General features: G+C 44.1%; 1 protein-coding gene across 1 annotated transcript in view; it reads right to left on the bottom strand.

Annotated features, from left to right (window-relative positions):
• Positions 1-3,869: 3,869 nt before the first annotated feature.
• TBC1D22B (TBC1 domain family member 22B) overlaps positions 3,870-13,277 on the bottom strand; it is a 66,377-nt gene continuing 56,969 nt past the window's right edge. The window contains exon 14 of the mRNA XM_028478850.2: positions 3,870-4,888. Within this exon, the coding sequence (XP_028334651.1) occupies positions 4,760-4,888 (129 nt within the window). The 3' untranslated portion in view covers positions 3,870-4,759. The remainder of the gene's footprint in view (positions 4,889-13,277) is intronic.

Here is a 13,277-nt window from a genome sequence, read left to right as displayed (position 1 = left end):
GCAGCTGGGCCCGTGAGCCATGGCCGCTGAGCCTGCGCGTCCGGAGCCTGTGCTCCGCAACGGGAGAGGCCACAACAGTGAGAGGCCCGCGTACCGCAAAAATAAAAAAAATAAAAATAAAAAAAAAGAATCCCACATTAACTATAAAGACATAGGTTAAAGGGATGGAGAAAAATTTTGGAGACCAGTGGCTTGAGGAGAAGGTCTGGGTTTTCCTCTCTCGGATAGCTAGGTGGAGTAGGACAGGTGTGTTTCGGTAACTACAGAGACAAGTGTGGTATCCCAACAGCAAAAGCAGTGAGTCCCCAGAGTCTGGCTCCCAGACTCCCCACCTCAGCTATCAGTTCAAGCAGGGACTTTCACATTCATCACCCAGAAGCCATAGTTCACAAACCACCTGCTGAATCAAACTCAACAGGGATTCTCCTTGCTTCCAATAATTCTAATTCAGCCTTTGCCAAAATAAGGGCATGCTCTGATCGGCTGTAGCTGTGGCTATCCTGGCAAGCTGGCACAGGCTCCAAAGAGTCTGGTCTTGTACAATGTGTTTTATGTTCTCTGATCCTCTGTGAATCTCATCTTTTCCATCGTGAGTCTAATAAATCAAAACTGTCTCCTACTGGTAAGGGAATATTGGAAGTCCTGAAGAGAGGTATGAAGAGCTCAGTTACTGGGCCTTAGGTTCTGACTCCAATCCTTGAAGCTTTACAAAGCTGTTTGACATGGAAAGTCCAATCCAAGACAAGCCAAAAGCTCAAAATGAGATTCATGCCTCTAGGAGCAAATGAGGTCACTATGCGAAGAATCTGTGCCACTGTCCCCTCACAGATGAATAAAAACAGAGGTAAGGCCTACTTAAGTAGAACCGTAGAGGTTTTGATCGCAGAAAGAATAGATAAACTACAGGACAAAGTATGCCAGGATTAGTTTGAAAGTTTTCACCAATTTCCTAATCATGATCAAACATAGGCCCGCGTACCGCAAAAAAAACAAACAAAAAAAAAAAACAAAAAAAACACATATTTCAGAAAATGATTAACTTCCTACATAAACGAAGAACAGAATTTTTGAATGAAGGCTAGTCCAGGTCAGTTATTTTCTCTACCAGCCTCAGAAACAATTAATGGTCTTGGTCCAAATAACACCAAGTAGAAATACTGTCCATGTTTTGTTTCGTTTTGTTAATTTTTATTTATTTATTTATTTATTTATTTATTTATTGGCTGTATTGGGTCTTCATTGCTGCGCATGGGCTTTCCCTAGTTGCGGCGAGTGGGGGCTACTCTTCTTTGCGGTGCATGGGCTTCTCATTGCTGTAGTTTCTCTTGTTGCAGAGCACGAGCTCTAGAGCGCAGGCTCAGTAGTCGTGGCCCATGAGCTTAGCTGCTCTGCGGCATGTGGGATCTTCCCAGACCAGGCCTCGAACCCGTGTCCCCTGCATTGGCAGGCGGATTCTTAACCACTGTGTCACCCGGGAAGTCCCGACTGTTCATGTTTCACGAAAAAGGTTAAATTCTAAGGTTAATCGTGAACAATCACTTGAATTTCAGTCAGATCTACCCCCCACCCCCATATGCTTATGGGAAAGTCTGGTCTCCATTTTCAACTTATTTTCATAAGTTCTTATTGTACAGATTGCTACCTGAATCCTAGTATCTGTTCTCCCCTTCCTCCGTGGTATAGAATCCTAATTCTGCGTCAGGCAAATGGTGGCCTGGAATAGACTAATCCCCCAACCTCCCTTGCAACTAGGTGTGACCTACCATGGGACTAAGTCCTAGCCTGTGATTTGTAAGAGGAGATATTACAGAGCAGCCTTCAGGAACCTTCTATAGAACACTGCTCACACATTTCCTGCACTCTTTTTTGTCTCCTTTCTTTAAATCCATCTAGTTGCTTGGAAAGTGGATGTAGTAGCTGGAGTGCTAGCTGCCACCTTGACCATGAAGACCTGGAGGAGTCCAGGTTCCTAAAGACTTTGTGAAACAGACTCATCACACCAGCCCTGGGTTGACTACTTTTGGACTTTCATGGTAGGGAGAAGTAAATTCCCATGTTGTGTAAACCCTGCTGTTATTTTTGGTTTGTGTTACATGTAGCTGAATCTAATCCTAATATAGCTCCTAATGACTGAAACCAAGAAACACTCTCCAGGGATTCCCAGGAAGACGTTCTAGGTGGAGAAACCACCATTCCAATCTATTCTTTGTAGAAGAAAAGTGCAGTCAACTGCCTTTCTTGAGACATTTCACAGTAAGGTAACCAAGAGAAAAACCAACCAACCAACGAAACAAAACAAAACAAAACACAAACAAACAAAAACCACCAACAACCCCCAAACCAAAACCTTAACGAAAACCCTAAATGGAGGCCCAGTCTTTGAAAACATTTTAGTTCTGCATGATTTGGTGGGAAAAACACAGGGCAGGTAAGCTGGAAGGCCTGTCCTCTAGTTCCCATTCTGATGCTCCCTTCCTTGGCCTTGGGTTGGGTTTTCCTCTGTGAACAGTGAGGGTCGTTGAGCTAGGTATCTCTAGGCTTTCATACAGCACTGAAATTCTAGTCCATTTTCTAACCTCCATTATGTTATATACTCCTTTTTGGATAAATTAAATAATCCTCAAATGTTTTTCACAGTGCTTGGCACACGGCAAGGCGCCCTATAAACGTCAGCTAGGAGGGACCACGTTACTCACTGTTGTAGTTTCCACAGTGTCCTGCACAGAGGAGGTGCTCATCAAGTGTTTGCCGCATCCTCCGAGGCTGCCTTATCTTCTCTCGGTCCCCTGCCTGCCCTACAGAAAGCTTGTCCCCCGTACTTACTGGCGTCAGCACGGAGAACCTGAGAAAAGGAGACGTTAGGTTCCAGGTTACACAAATCCATGGCAGAAAAATCAGCAGTGGAGGAGGAAATACACTGTTTATTTACAATTCTTTCACTTTATCCACAATTTCCCATACAAACATAAAAACTAAAAAAATAAAACCACCACTTGGGAACACAAGTGTCTTTCTTTAATTAGTCCATCGAGGGAGGGTCACAGCCCTCTCACTCTGTGAAGGAGACTATTGAGGCACACTGAAGGGGAAAAGGAAAGGGCTAGAAAGAATGCCTGAGAAACAGCTCCCGATGAGAAATGTAACATGCCAGCGTGGTGGGCTTCACTGGCAGACTCAGGGCCTTACCCACAGGGGAAAACTGCCTGGCTTTCCAAGAGGGTGCCGGCTGCCTGCCACCTCTTCACTACCAAACACCCAACATCCAACACAGGTCACACATCTCATGAGCTGTGTGGGGTGTGATGGTGACAGTGGGGGACACCGAAAACCTCTCTCTGGGAAGAGCCCAAAACCCCAGGGACACACAGGAACCCCTCTCCTTGGCACTGACAGTCAGTCACAGCTTCTGTCTTGAATACAATGCTGACTTAAAAATGTAAAAACAAAAGCCCTCCCCAGCTTCCAGGGGAAAGGCAGGGGCTAAAACATGCAGAAGGGCTTCTGCCTCTGTAGTCCTCTCTCTGGGAGGCTGCTAGGGGAGAAGGGTGGGGAGCTCTGACCGCTGACACGGCAGATGCTCCACAAAGGCCTGGGGCAGGGACTGAGGGGCGGGGGGCGGGGAGAGAAAAACTCTGAGACACTGATGCTTGGGTTGGCTGCCACCCGGTCTTCAAAGCAGCTCCATCTGCTTGGCTGTGCTCACTCTAGCAGACTCCCATTCACTTCCCTCACAGGAGGGCACCCAGAAACCAACCTGGAGGTGCTGAAGCCACCTGCCTGGCAACTTCATTTGTGCTAGTGACCTAGATTGCTTTCACATGTTGATGCACATTATAAATATAAAATCATATCTGCTACAAAGAAGACATATATTTATACATCTTTACCCATATACATAATAACACAATTTACACATAATATCTTGGAGTGGGTCATCATGGAAAAAGGGTCTGGAGAGGTAAAAAGCCCCTTCTCCCTCCCCTGCCCTGATCCTTCTCAAGGGATGCTCGTGTATGTGGTCACTGGGGCCCTTCCCAGCTGGTTGCAATGGGGATAGTCTGGACACAGACATTCAGACATGTAACTAAATGCTGATGGGTGTGTATACCCACATACACACACAGACGCAGGCACACATACAGATGTCTGGTGAGAAAAGGAAAAATGAAATTCCTAGCCCTTGGGTGTAGCCCTCTTCCCAGAGTTATAAGCATCAGTGCCTCCTCTATCTGAGAACAATGGTCTTAAAAAGCTGCCCCTCACTGGCTCAGACTTGGGCAGAAGGGGAAAGGCTAGGAATTGGCGGTAGAAGGGAGGGGCCAGGAGTCTTTTGAAAACATAAGGCGTTTCTGACCTGTGAGCAAATCAAACTATGTCACAAAAAAGCAACAGTATCAGTTGGAGCTGGGAGGCAAGAGATAGCCAGTCCACGTAGGGCAATGTGACTTGAGACCTGAGCCTTCCCCTTCTTCTGTCCAGTTTCTTTTAAAGGGGCAGACAACCCTGTACCTCCTTTTCTGTCCTCTCCCAGAGCTGGGCCCATCCACATGTCATGGAATACTGATAGTGGTCCAGGAGAGCCATCTGGAGACATGGAGTGGTGGACAGGCACGCCAAAAAGTTAAGACCTGGGCGGCGGATGTGAGCTTTTTACAGCAGGAGTGGCTCCTGGCCGGGGTCCACGGCTCGCACAGTGGCCACAGTGATCAGATTGCCATCAGAGATGGGGGCAGTCTGGGTCCCCGCGGGGAGACAGCACCTATCGGCGGTAGTGATTGGGGGCGTCGGCAAACATGTACTTGAGTCTATACGCCTCAGCGAGGAGCAGCCCAATCTCTTCGTTGCCCCAGTGTATCGTAGGTAGGTTTTGTAGCAGCATGAGGAGACCCTGGAATGCAAGAAAGGACTTTCATCATTTTATTACTGACCAAGGGACCGGCAGGCCCTGGAATGGAGCCCCTTCTCCTGGGTCATGCATCCCAAGGGTCTGATCTCCCTCCTCCCAGGCGGCACACAGCCCTTGGCTCCTAGTTCACCGTCAGGAAGCCTTGAATAGCCTCTGCTGAGTCTCTGATCCACTAACACCTGCTTCTTTAATAATATTATAAATAGAGAATGACAACAATAAATAAGGATCTTTAAAAGAGAAAAATAATCACTCATCATCCAAATATACCTCTCTTAATTTCAAACTATTCCTTTTTAGTCTTTTTTCACATGCGTATTTCTTTAAATAGTTGTAATCATAATTATGATTTTACATGCTTTTTAACCATCCTTTTTTACTATAATTTTTGTGTTTTCCCATGCAGCCTTCAAAAGTGATTATTCTCAATGTCAGTATTCTAGCATGTGGCTATACCCTAATTGACTCAACCGTTTCCCTTTTTCCCTTTTATTAGATACTTAATTTGTTTCCTTTAAGGGAAAACAAAACAAAACAAAACCTTCATTGATAAGGCTGCTATGTACCCTTTTGCATTTGACATCTTTCTCTGAATCCCAATGTTCACTTGTAATCACTTTATTTATCCTCTGCCCTGTTCTCCGAAGACTCTCCTCAACCTACCTGTCCAGCTGATTTCCCACTGTTCCCAACATATGAGCCTCATCCAGCCAGGTCCACTTCAGCCACATTTACCTGTGCCTCCAGGGTTTAATTTAGGTTGTTCCTTTCACTTGAAACACCTCCTCTTTTCTCCTCTCCCTATCTAAATCTTATTCAGTTTTCAAAGCCCAGGTCCCTCAAACAGCTCCATGGAGATAGCCTATTAAAGAGGATATTAGAGTAAAAGATGAATGTGAGGATTTCCCCGGTGGCGCGGTGGTTAAGAATCCACCTGCCAAGGCAGGGGACACGGGTTCGAGGCCTGGTCTGGGAAGATCCCACATGCCGCGGAGCAACTAAGCCCGTGCGCCACAGCTACTGAGCCTGCGCCCTAGAGCCCGCAAGCCACAACTACTGAGCCCATGTGCCACAACTACTGAAGCCTGTGCGCCTAGAGCCCGCGCTCTGCCAACAAGAGAAGTCACCTCAATGAGAAACCCACCTGCCGCAACAAAGAGTAGCCCCCACTCGCCGCAACTAGAGGCAGATGGCGCGCAGCAACAAGACCCAACGCAGGCAAAAATAAATAAATAAAATAAATAAATTTATAATAAGTAAATAAATTAATTAATTAAATTTTTAAAAAATGAATGTGAGACTTTAGGTTATCTCTGTAATTTAGCTACCCATGCTTCTGCTGCTACTCTGTGTTCTTTCTCTGTCTTCTTTCTGAACTGGATATTCTTCTTATTTTTCTAATTATTAAAGAAATAGTAGCAAGACAAAACCCAGAGACAAAAAGAGACGGACAGATTTGATACAATTTTGAAACCTCAATATGTGGAGGCACAAAAACAAGGTTAAAATATAAGAAACTGACTATAAGAAAATATAACACTTATAAAAGCCAAAAGGTTAATATCCACAATAAAAAAAGGAGTACCTACAAATCAGTAAGAAAAAAAGGAAAACCACCAAATGGAAAAAACCGATGTGAATAGATATATACAAAATATCACTGGCCCACCAACATGCTAGAACCCTGCCTTTGGCTGATTTGCACCGTCCAGCAATGCTTTGTAGTTTTCAGTGCAGAGGTCCTGCATATCTTTTATAAAATTTCTTCCTTTAGTAATAGAAATTTAGTGGGGCACAAAACTGCCTCAGCACATTAAGGCTATGTATGGCCAGCATGATTAAGTTCTGGCCAATTTTGGAGACAGTGTAACTCCTGGGATCTGCCCTAAGCTTATCCTTCTCTCCTTCCTAGAAAATGGCTATGAATGGAGGAGTGGAAGTGGTCATCTTAGACCGTAAGAATAAAGCTATGTGTTGAAGATGGCAGAGCAACATGAGAGAAGAAATCCGAGTCCCTGCTACTCTGGAGCCCTGTTAGCCCTGGACTCTTACACTCAGACTGTTAGTTGAAGAGAAGTAAACAACTACCTTGTTTTACGCCACTGTTATTCTCTGGTCTTGGTTTGAAGAGACAAGTTTATATCAGCTTAACAAACACAGGCCACATCTATCAAAACCAGAAATGCAGGGAATTCCCTGCTGGTCCAGTGGTTAGGACTTGGAGCTTTCACTGCCGGGGCCCGGTTTCGATCCCTGGTCAGGGAACTAAGATCCCGCAAGTTGTGGCAGTGCGGCCAAAACAAACAAACAAACCAAAAACAAAACAAAACAAAAAACCAGAAATGCACATGGCCTCTGATCCAGCAACTCAACTTCTATGTACCTCTCCTCAGGAAATATCCACACTCCTGTACAAGGGTCTGCACTGCATCATCGCTTGAAATAGTGGGGAAAAGGACACAAGGGAAGTGTCTGTCAGTATGGGACACTTAGATAAACCAGTTATCCAAATCATGAAATACAAGGCATCACCTGTAAAATGAAGTAGGCCTACATGTGCCAAGGTGCAAAGATATCAAAGACATTTTAGGGGGGCGGGGGAACAAGCAAGTTGCAGAAAAATACTCATAGTACGATCCCACTGAGGTAAAAGAAAAAACACAACTATATGTTTGTATAGGTACATAGTTATATGAAATTTTTAGAAGGCTAGGTGGTAAGCTGTTAACAGTGGTTACCTTTGGGGATGGGAGACTTTCACTTTTTCTCATCATACGTCCCCTTGATTTCAATTATTACAATAAAGTCTTTGTATATTACCTACTTATAAAATTTTTTTTTGAGTAATACACATTCTCTGGAAGTTTAAAGTTTTGTTTACTTTGTAAAAAGTAAAAAATCAGAAAATAAATTACCCTTAACTTTATAATCAAGAGGAAGCCACGTTTAAACGTTTTGGCATATTTCCTTCTAGTCCTTTTTCTGCACATTTTACACAGCTGAAATACTTTCTCTAAATAATTTTGAATCTGTTTAGCATTTATCATAAGCATTTCCTCTAATATTAAAAACTCCTTTTAGACATTTTCAACAGCCAAAGAATTTTCCATGATGCAGATGTACCATAATTTACATCTTCCTGCTTTGAGCATTTAATCATTTCTGGTTTTTCACTACAATGAAATTATAATGAACAGCCTTGTGCAAAAAGCCATATTTTAGATGATTTCCTTGGGCTAAATTCCTAGGAATGCAATTACTGTATCAAAGGGCATGAACATTTTAAAGGTACTTAAAGCTCATCCAGAAAAATGCTCATTTCCCTAGATCTCTACCAGCACTGAATACTCTCATTCAACAAACTTTGTTAATTGTAACTCCTGTCCCTGAGATTTCCAAGCCTGAGAACAGAACTCAAAGCCATAAGTCAAGGGAATTCCCTGGTGGTCCAGTGGTTAGGACTCCGCGCTTTCACTGCCACTTTCACCACCAAGGGCCTATGTGGCGCAGCGAAAAGAAAAAAGATAAATCTGTAAATTGGAAAACACTGCACTCAAGCTATTATTTTAATGTTTTCACAATTTTTGTACAAGCATGTACGTGTATTCATGTAATGTGAAAAAAATACAAAAATGGGGAAAATCATATAGATCTATGCTTTCTGACATTATAGAACACCCACTATATTTTGCACAGTGATAAAAAGAGGTTACAAAAACAACGTATATAAAATGTTTCCATTAACAGTTACGTACATACAATATGTTTTTATTCCTATGGATTTGCATGGCAAAATGTCTGGAAGGAGATATATCACCTTTGTGTGGTAAGATTTCAGGTAACTTTTTTTTTCTTTTTGCTTATTGGTATTTCTAATTCTTCTATAATGGTTACACACACTTGCATAATTGACAAGCAAAAATAACCAACAAAGGGCTGACCTCTCTAGAAGAGAAGATTCTTTGATAGGAGAAGCTCTACCTGTAATTTCCAATTCTTCTAGTCTTGCTAGTAACCTCCCAGAAGCCTTGAAATATTTCTTCCCCTGACCAAGTCAACCTCCCACCTCTCCCAAGGGCAGGGAGGCTTAGGCTTAGGTGGAGGAACCATTCTGCCACCTGGTGGCCATGCCTAGGAGCTGCACCGCCCACACAATGCTGTAACAATGGGAACCGTGCCCGTGCATTGATAAATTAGGGATAAAGAAGTAGAAACCAAATTATCACGTGTGGGGAAAGAAGGTGTTAATCACAAATCAGGTGCTTTAACCAAGGGGTAGAGAAGAGACGCTGCTAGGATGGGGAACAACTGAACATTTGTTACAAAGCCAGCTCATGGGATCACTAAGCATAGCATGCAGTCAGGTGAAACACTAACAGTCGTGAGAAGACAGCTTGTGGGGCAAACAGCAGAGAGTGTTTCCATGTTAACAGAAGGGGGCAACGGCTTTCAGAAAAGAAAAGCTCGAAATGGCTGAAAAAGGTACCTTCTGAGAATCCACAGATTCCAAAGGAAATGGAATATTGCAAAGGATCTGAGCCATGTGTGAGGGGGTGGGGGGAAGACAACAATTAGACAAGGGGGCCAAAGGAGAAGGGATAGTAGGTAACAAGCAAAGAGGCCTTGGTAAGAAAAAAATGCAGGGGAAAGTCATTACAGAATGGCCAACAGATGGAAGAAGTGATGAGGAAGAGGGGGACCATGAAAGATAATAGTCTTCATAATGGTAATTATCATTTACTGAGCACTTACTACTCACCAGATGGGGTTCCTCACACGTACTCTACTACCACATTTAATCCTCACCTCAACTCTATGAGGCACATATTATTACCTCCATCTTACAGATGAAGAAACTGAGGCACAGAAGTTAAGGAAGTTGCCTGGGGTCAAGAGCCTACATAGTGCTAGGCTGGGATTTGAACCCAGGCAATCTGGTTCTAGAGCTTGTGCTCATAACCACTATACTATATGCTGCATGCCTGGAGTAAGAAAAGTGGGGCATGATGGAGAACGAATGAAAAGAAAAGAAGTCATAGAAGAGGCTGTTTGAAGGAAATCTGGAAGAGCTGATTAATTTTACTCGGTAATAAGGGCCAAGGACAACCAAAGAGGATGAGTAATAATTAACAGCAAAGAACTTACAGGTTACATTAAATATATACTATTAAATATGACACTGTGTACAGAATCACCTAGCAATACTAGAACATTCTTTGCAAACGTTATGTGTATTCAGGCATGTAAAAATACTTTCCTAGTCAAATAAGTACTTTGAAACAAATCCCTCTGTTTTGAGAATCAGTGAGGTAGCAAAACAATTTCCTTGGTCTCAATAAAAACTTTCAAAAACAGGTCCTTGTATGTAAACTTTTTCAGTCAAACGTATTCATAGGCTTCCCTGGTGTCAAAGCACCTAGTACTTTTAGCAAGTTCCCCCACCAGAGAAAGCTGAGTCCCCCCCTCCAATGTTTGTTTTGTTTACATGTGGAGGACTCGTGCCCTTTCTCACACCAGCTTGTTCTTGGTGGAAGATCTTTAGGTCCCAGGGTTGTCTCTGAACCTTTCTTCTGGGCAGGATTCAAACTGGCAATTTACTGGATATCTGTGAAGATGGGGCCTGCATTTGGGCAATGTTTCACAATCCTACCCTTGAGTTCCTGCAGAAGTGGTGGGTGGACGCCATCTGGTTCAAGGGATTTATTTACACTTAGTTTGTTATTTAGGCCTGGAACATCCCACGGGCTTAGCACTATTTCATTTAATAACTCTGACCTATCTCCTACAAAAGTCACTTTCAGAGTGGGAATCTCTCCAAGGTTTTCTTCCATAAGATGAAAGCAAAGGATTCTGAGACCAGCTGCTACTCTAGTTTAGAGTCATCAGCTGGTCCCACAATTCCTCTGCCAGTTCCCTTATAATGTATTTAAAGGAACTGTGGTTATTAGTCTTAGTGAGTTCCCTGCGCGGGGTTTCTCAACATCACTTCTGAGCCATCTGTGGGGTCCCATGCTCTCCTAGACTCTCAAAGATGCTGCTTTTCCCGAGGGACATTTTAGGCTGCAGGTGACCAGGCATTTGCTCAAGTGCCTGTTCTCTGTGACTTACATAAAATAATGTATCTAGGAAATTATTACCTCCATAATAATGGAGGAGGGGGAGGGGGAGGAAGAACCATGCCCATGAGCAGGTACCACATAAACCGAGCTCACGTGCCCCAGGAAGTGCCTGGCCAGGCCCTGAGGGAGAGGCATCAGAGCATAATCCATGCCCAGAGCACAGATTCCAGGTCTCTACACTTACTCCCTGGGTGATCTTGGCCTAGTCAATCTCTCTGTGACTCAGTTTCCCCATTTGTGAAATGGAGGTAGTAATTACAACTTATCTTGTGGGACTGTTGCAATGAATTAACACAGAGAGACATTTAGGATAGTGCCTGGTACATTAAAAGTACTAAGAATTAGTTATTATTAGATTGAACCTTATTAAATTGCCAATACTTGTTTTGACCTATAAAAATAATTTCTTAAGATGCAACCTAACGTTATCACCATTATTATATTACGCCAGCCCAGGCTGAGGGCCAGAATTGCCAAGGCCCTCTCTACCATGAAAGAGCCTTGGTGCAGCTCTGCTGGAAGCTCTCATTTGAAGCAGCCTATGGCCCAGAGGACGGGGCCATTCTGCCCCTACAGTGCCTGTGCATGGACACGCCTGAGGTTCCCTTGCGAGGTCTCAGGAAGGAAACTTCTTTTTTCTGTTGTTGTTGGCCATGCTGCGATGTGGAATCCTAGTTCCCTGACCAGGGATCAAACCCGTGCTCCCTGCAGTGGAAGTGCAGAGTCCCAACCTCTGGACCACCAGGGAAGTCCCAGAAACCTCTTCAGGTGAGCCTCCTGTGTCAGTTTTTGGTCCCCTCTCCCAGGCAGACTCCAGACAATCGCCCAGCTAGGGAGAGGCAGATGCCTTTCTTCTGGGCACTCTCACCACAGCTGGAGCACCGCCCTTTGCCCCTGCACCCTCTGAACACCTCCTCTCCAGCCCCATTTGGTCATCCAGCTTGGTTTCATCCAGGATTAGCCTAGCACGGTTTACTCAGGTAAGTTTAAAACCACTTAGAGACTTGGGTTTCTAAAGCTGTCTTCACATCACTGCTCCCCGGACTCACAGAGTACATTGCAGGAAGTAATATTAGTGATAATAAGCTCACTGTTTTGAGGGCCATATGCAAAGTACACCAACAGCTTCACATGTAGTGATTTGTATAATCCTCATAATAGTCCTAGGAGGTAAGTACTCTCATCCCCATTTTACAGATAAGAAAACTGAGGCATAGAGGGCCAATTTACTTGCTTAAGGTTGCACACCTAGAAAAATGGCAGAGCTAGGATTTGACCCCAGGCAGACCGGCCCCAGAGACCATGGCTTAACCACTATACTATTCTGCATAGTCCCCAACTTTAGAAGGAGGGTTGCTGCTTCACCCTATACCCTCAGCTGGCTCCCCTTCTCTGCTCTTTAAGGGTGATACATCGCCAGTCTGCTGAAACTGCCACCACTCTTTTATATCTGCAGCTACTTCACCTGGTTTTTCTTCAAGTCACTCAGCTTTTAGCCCTAAAAACTTCTCTCCCACAGGCTAGGCCTGTTTGGCTCTCTGGGATACCTGTATTCACTGACAGAGCTTCCTCTGCAGTGATTTAATTGCAGGCAGCCCTTTAGCAGTTAGGATTAGTTAGCCTTCTTTCTCTACAGAGGTCACAGAACAGCATCTCACAACCCCACACAACGCTCTTCTGCCCTTGTTCCTCACACCCATGCCATGCTTCTGTCTCCTAAGGGACACCGCTCGTCTATCCTAACACAGCCAGGTGCAGTTTTTCTTTTATTATTCATAGAATTATAGAACTATGGAGTTGGAAGGAACTTTAATCACCCATTCTATTTTGTCTAAAGGAAAGAGGGGAGACTCCTCTATGAGTAGGACTAGCTGAGGTGCTAAGAAGCTGACAAAAAGTCCACTGTCATTCTGTGGGTTAGTGCAGAAAGACCTCAGGTCCATCAGATAATCGAATATGCTACCCAGCATAGAATACCTCCATGTCTACCAGAGTTTTAAAGTCACAGACTACTGTCCTGTACTCTATCGATATTGTGAATGGCTAAAAGCCATTCCAGGAATCATGTCCACCTCCCTGAGCTAATCTCGGAAGCACTTTTATCACATATGACAAGGCCCTCTGAGGCTGGCTCATGATAACCAAATTCGACTTCGTGCTCTCAATATCCTGCTCCACCTCAACCACATTATCAAAACTGACAGCTCGGGCTTCCCTGGTGGCGCAGTGGTTGAGAGTCCACCTGCCAATGC

This window comes from Physeter macrocephalus, chromosome 18, assembly GCF_002837175.3.
Source record: "Physeter macrocephalus isolate SW-GA chromosome 18, ASM283717v5, whole genome shotgun sequence".
NCBI classification, from domain to species: Eukaryota; Metazoa; Chordata; class Mammalia; order Artiodactyla; family Physeteridae; genus Physeter; species Physeter macrocephalus.
This window is presented reverse-complemented; position numbering and strand designations above follow the sequence as displayed.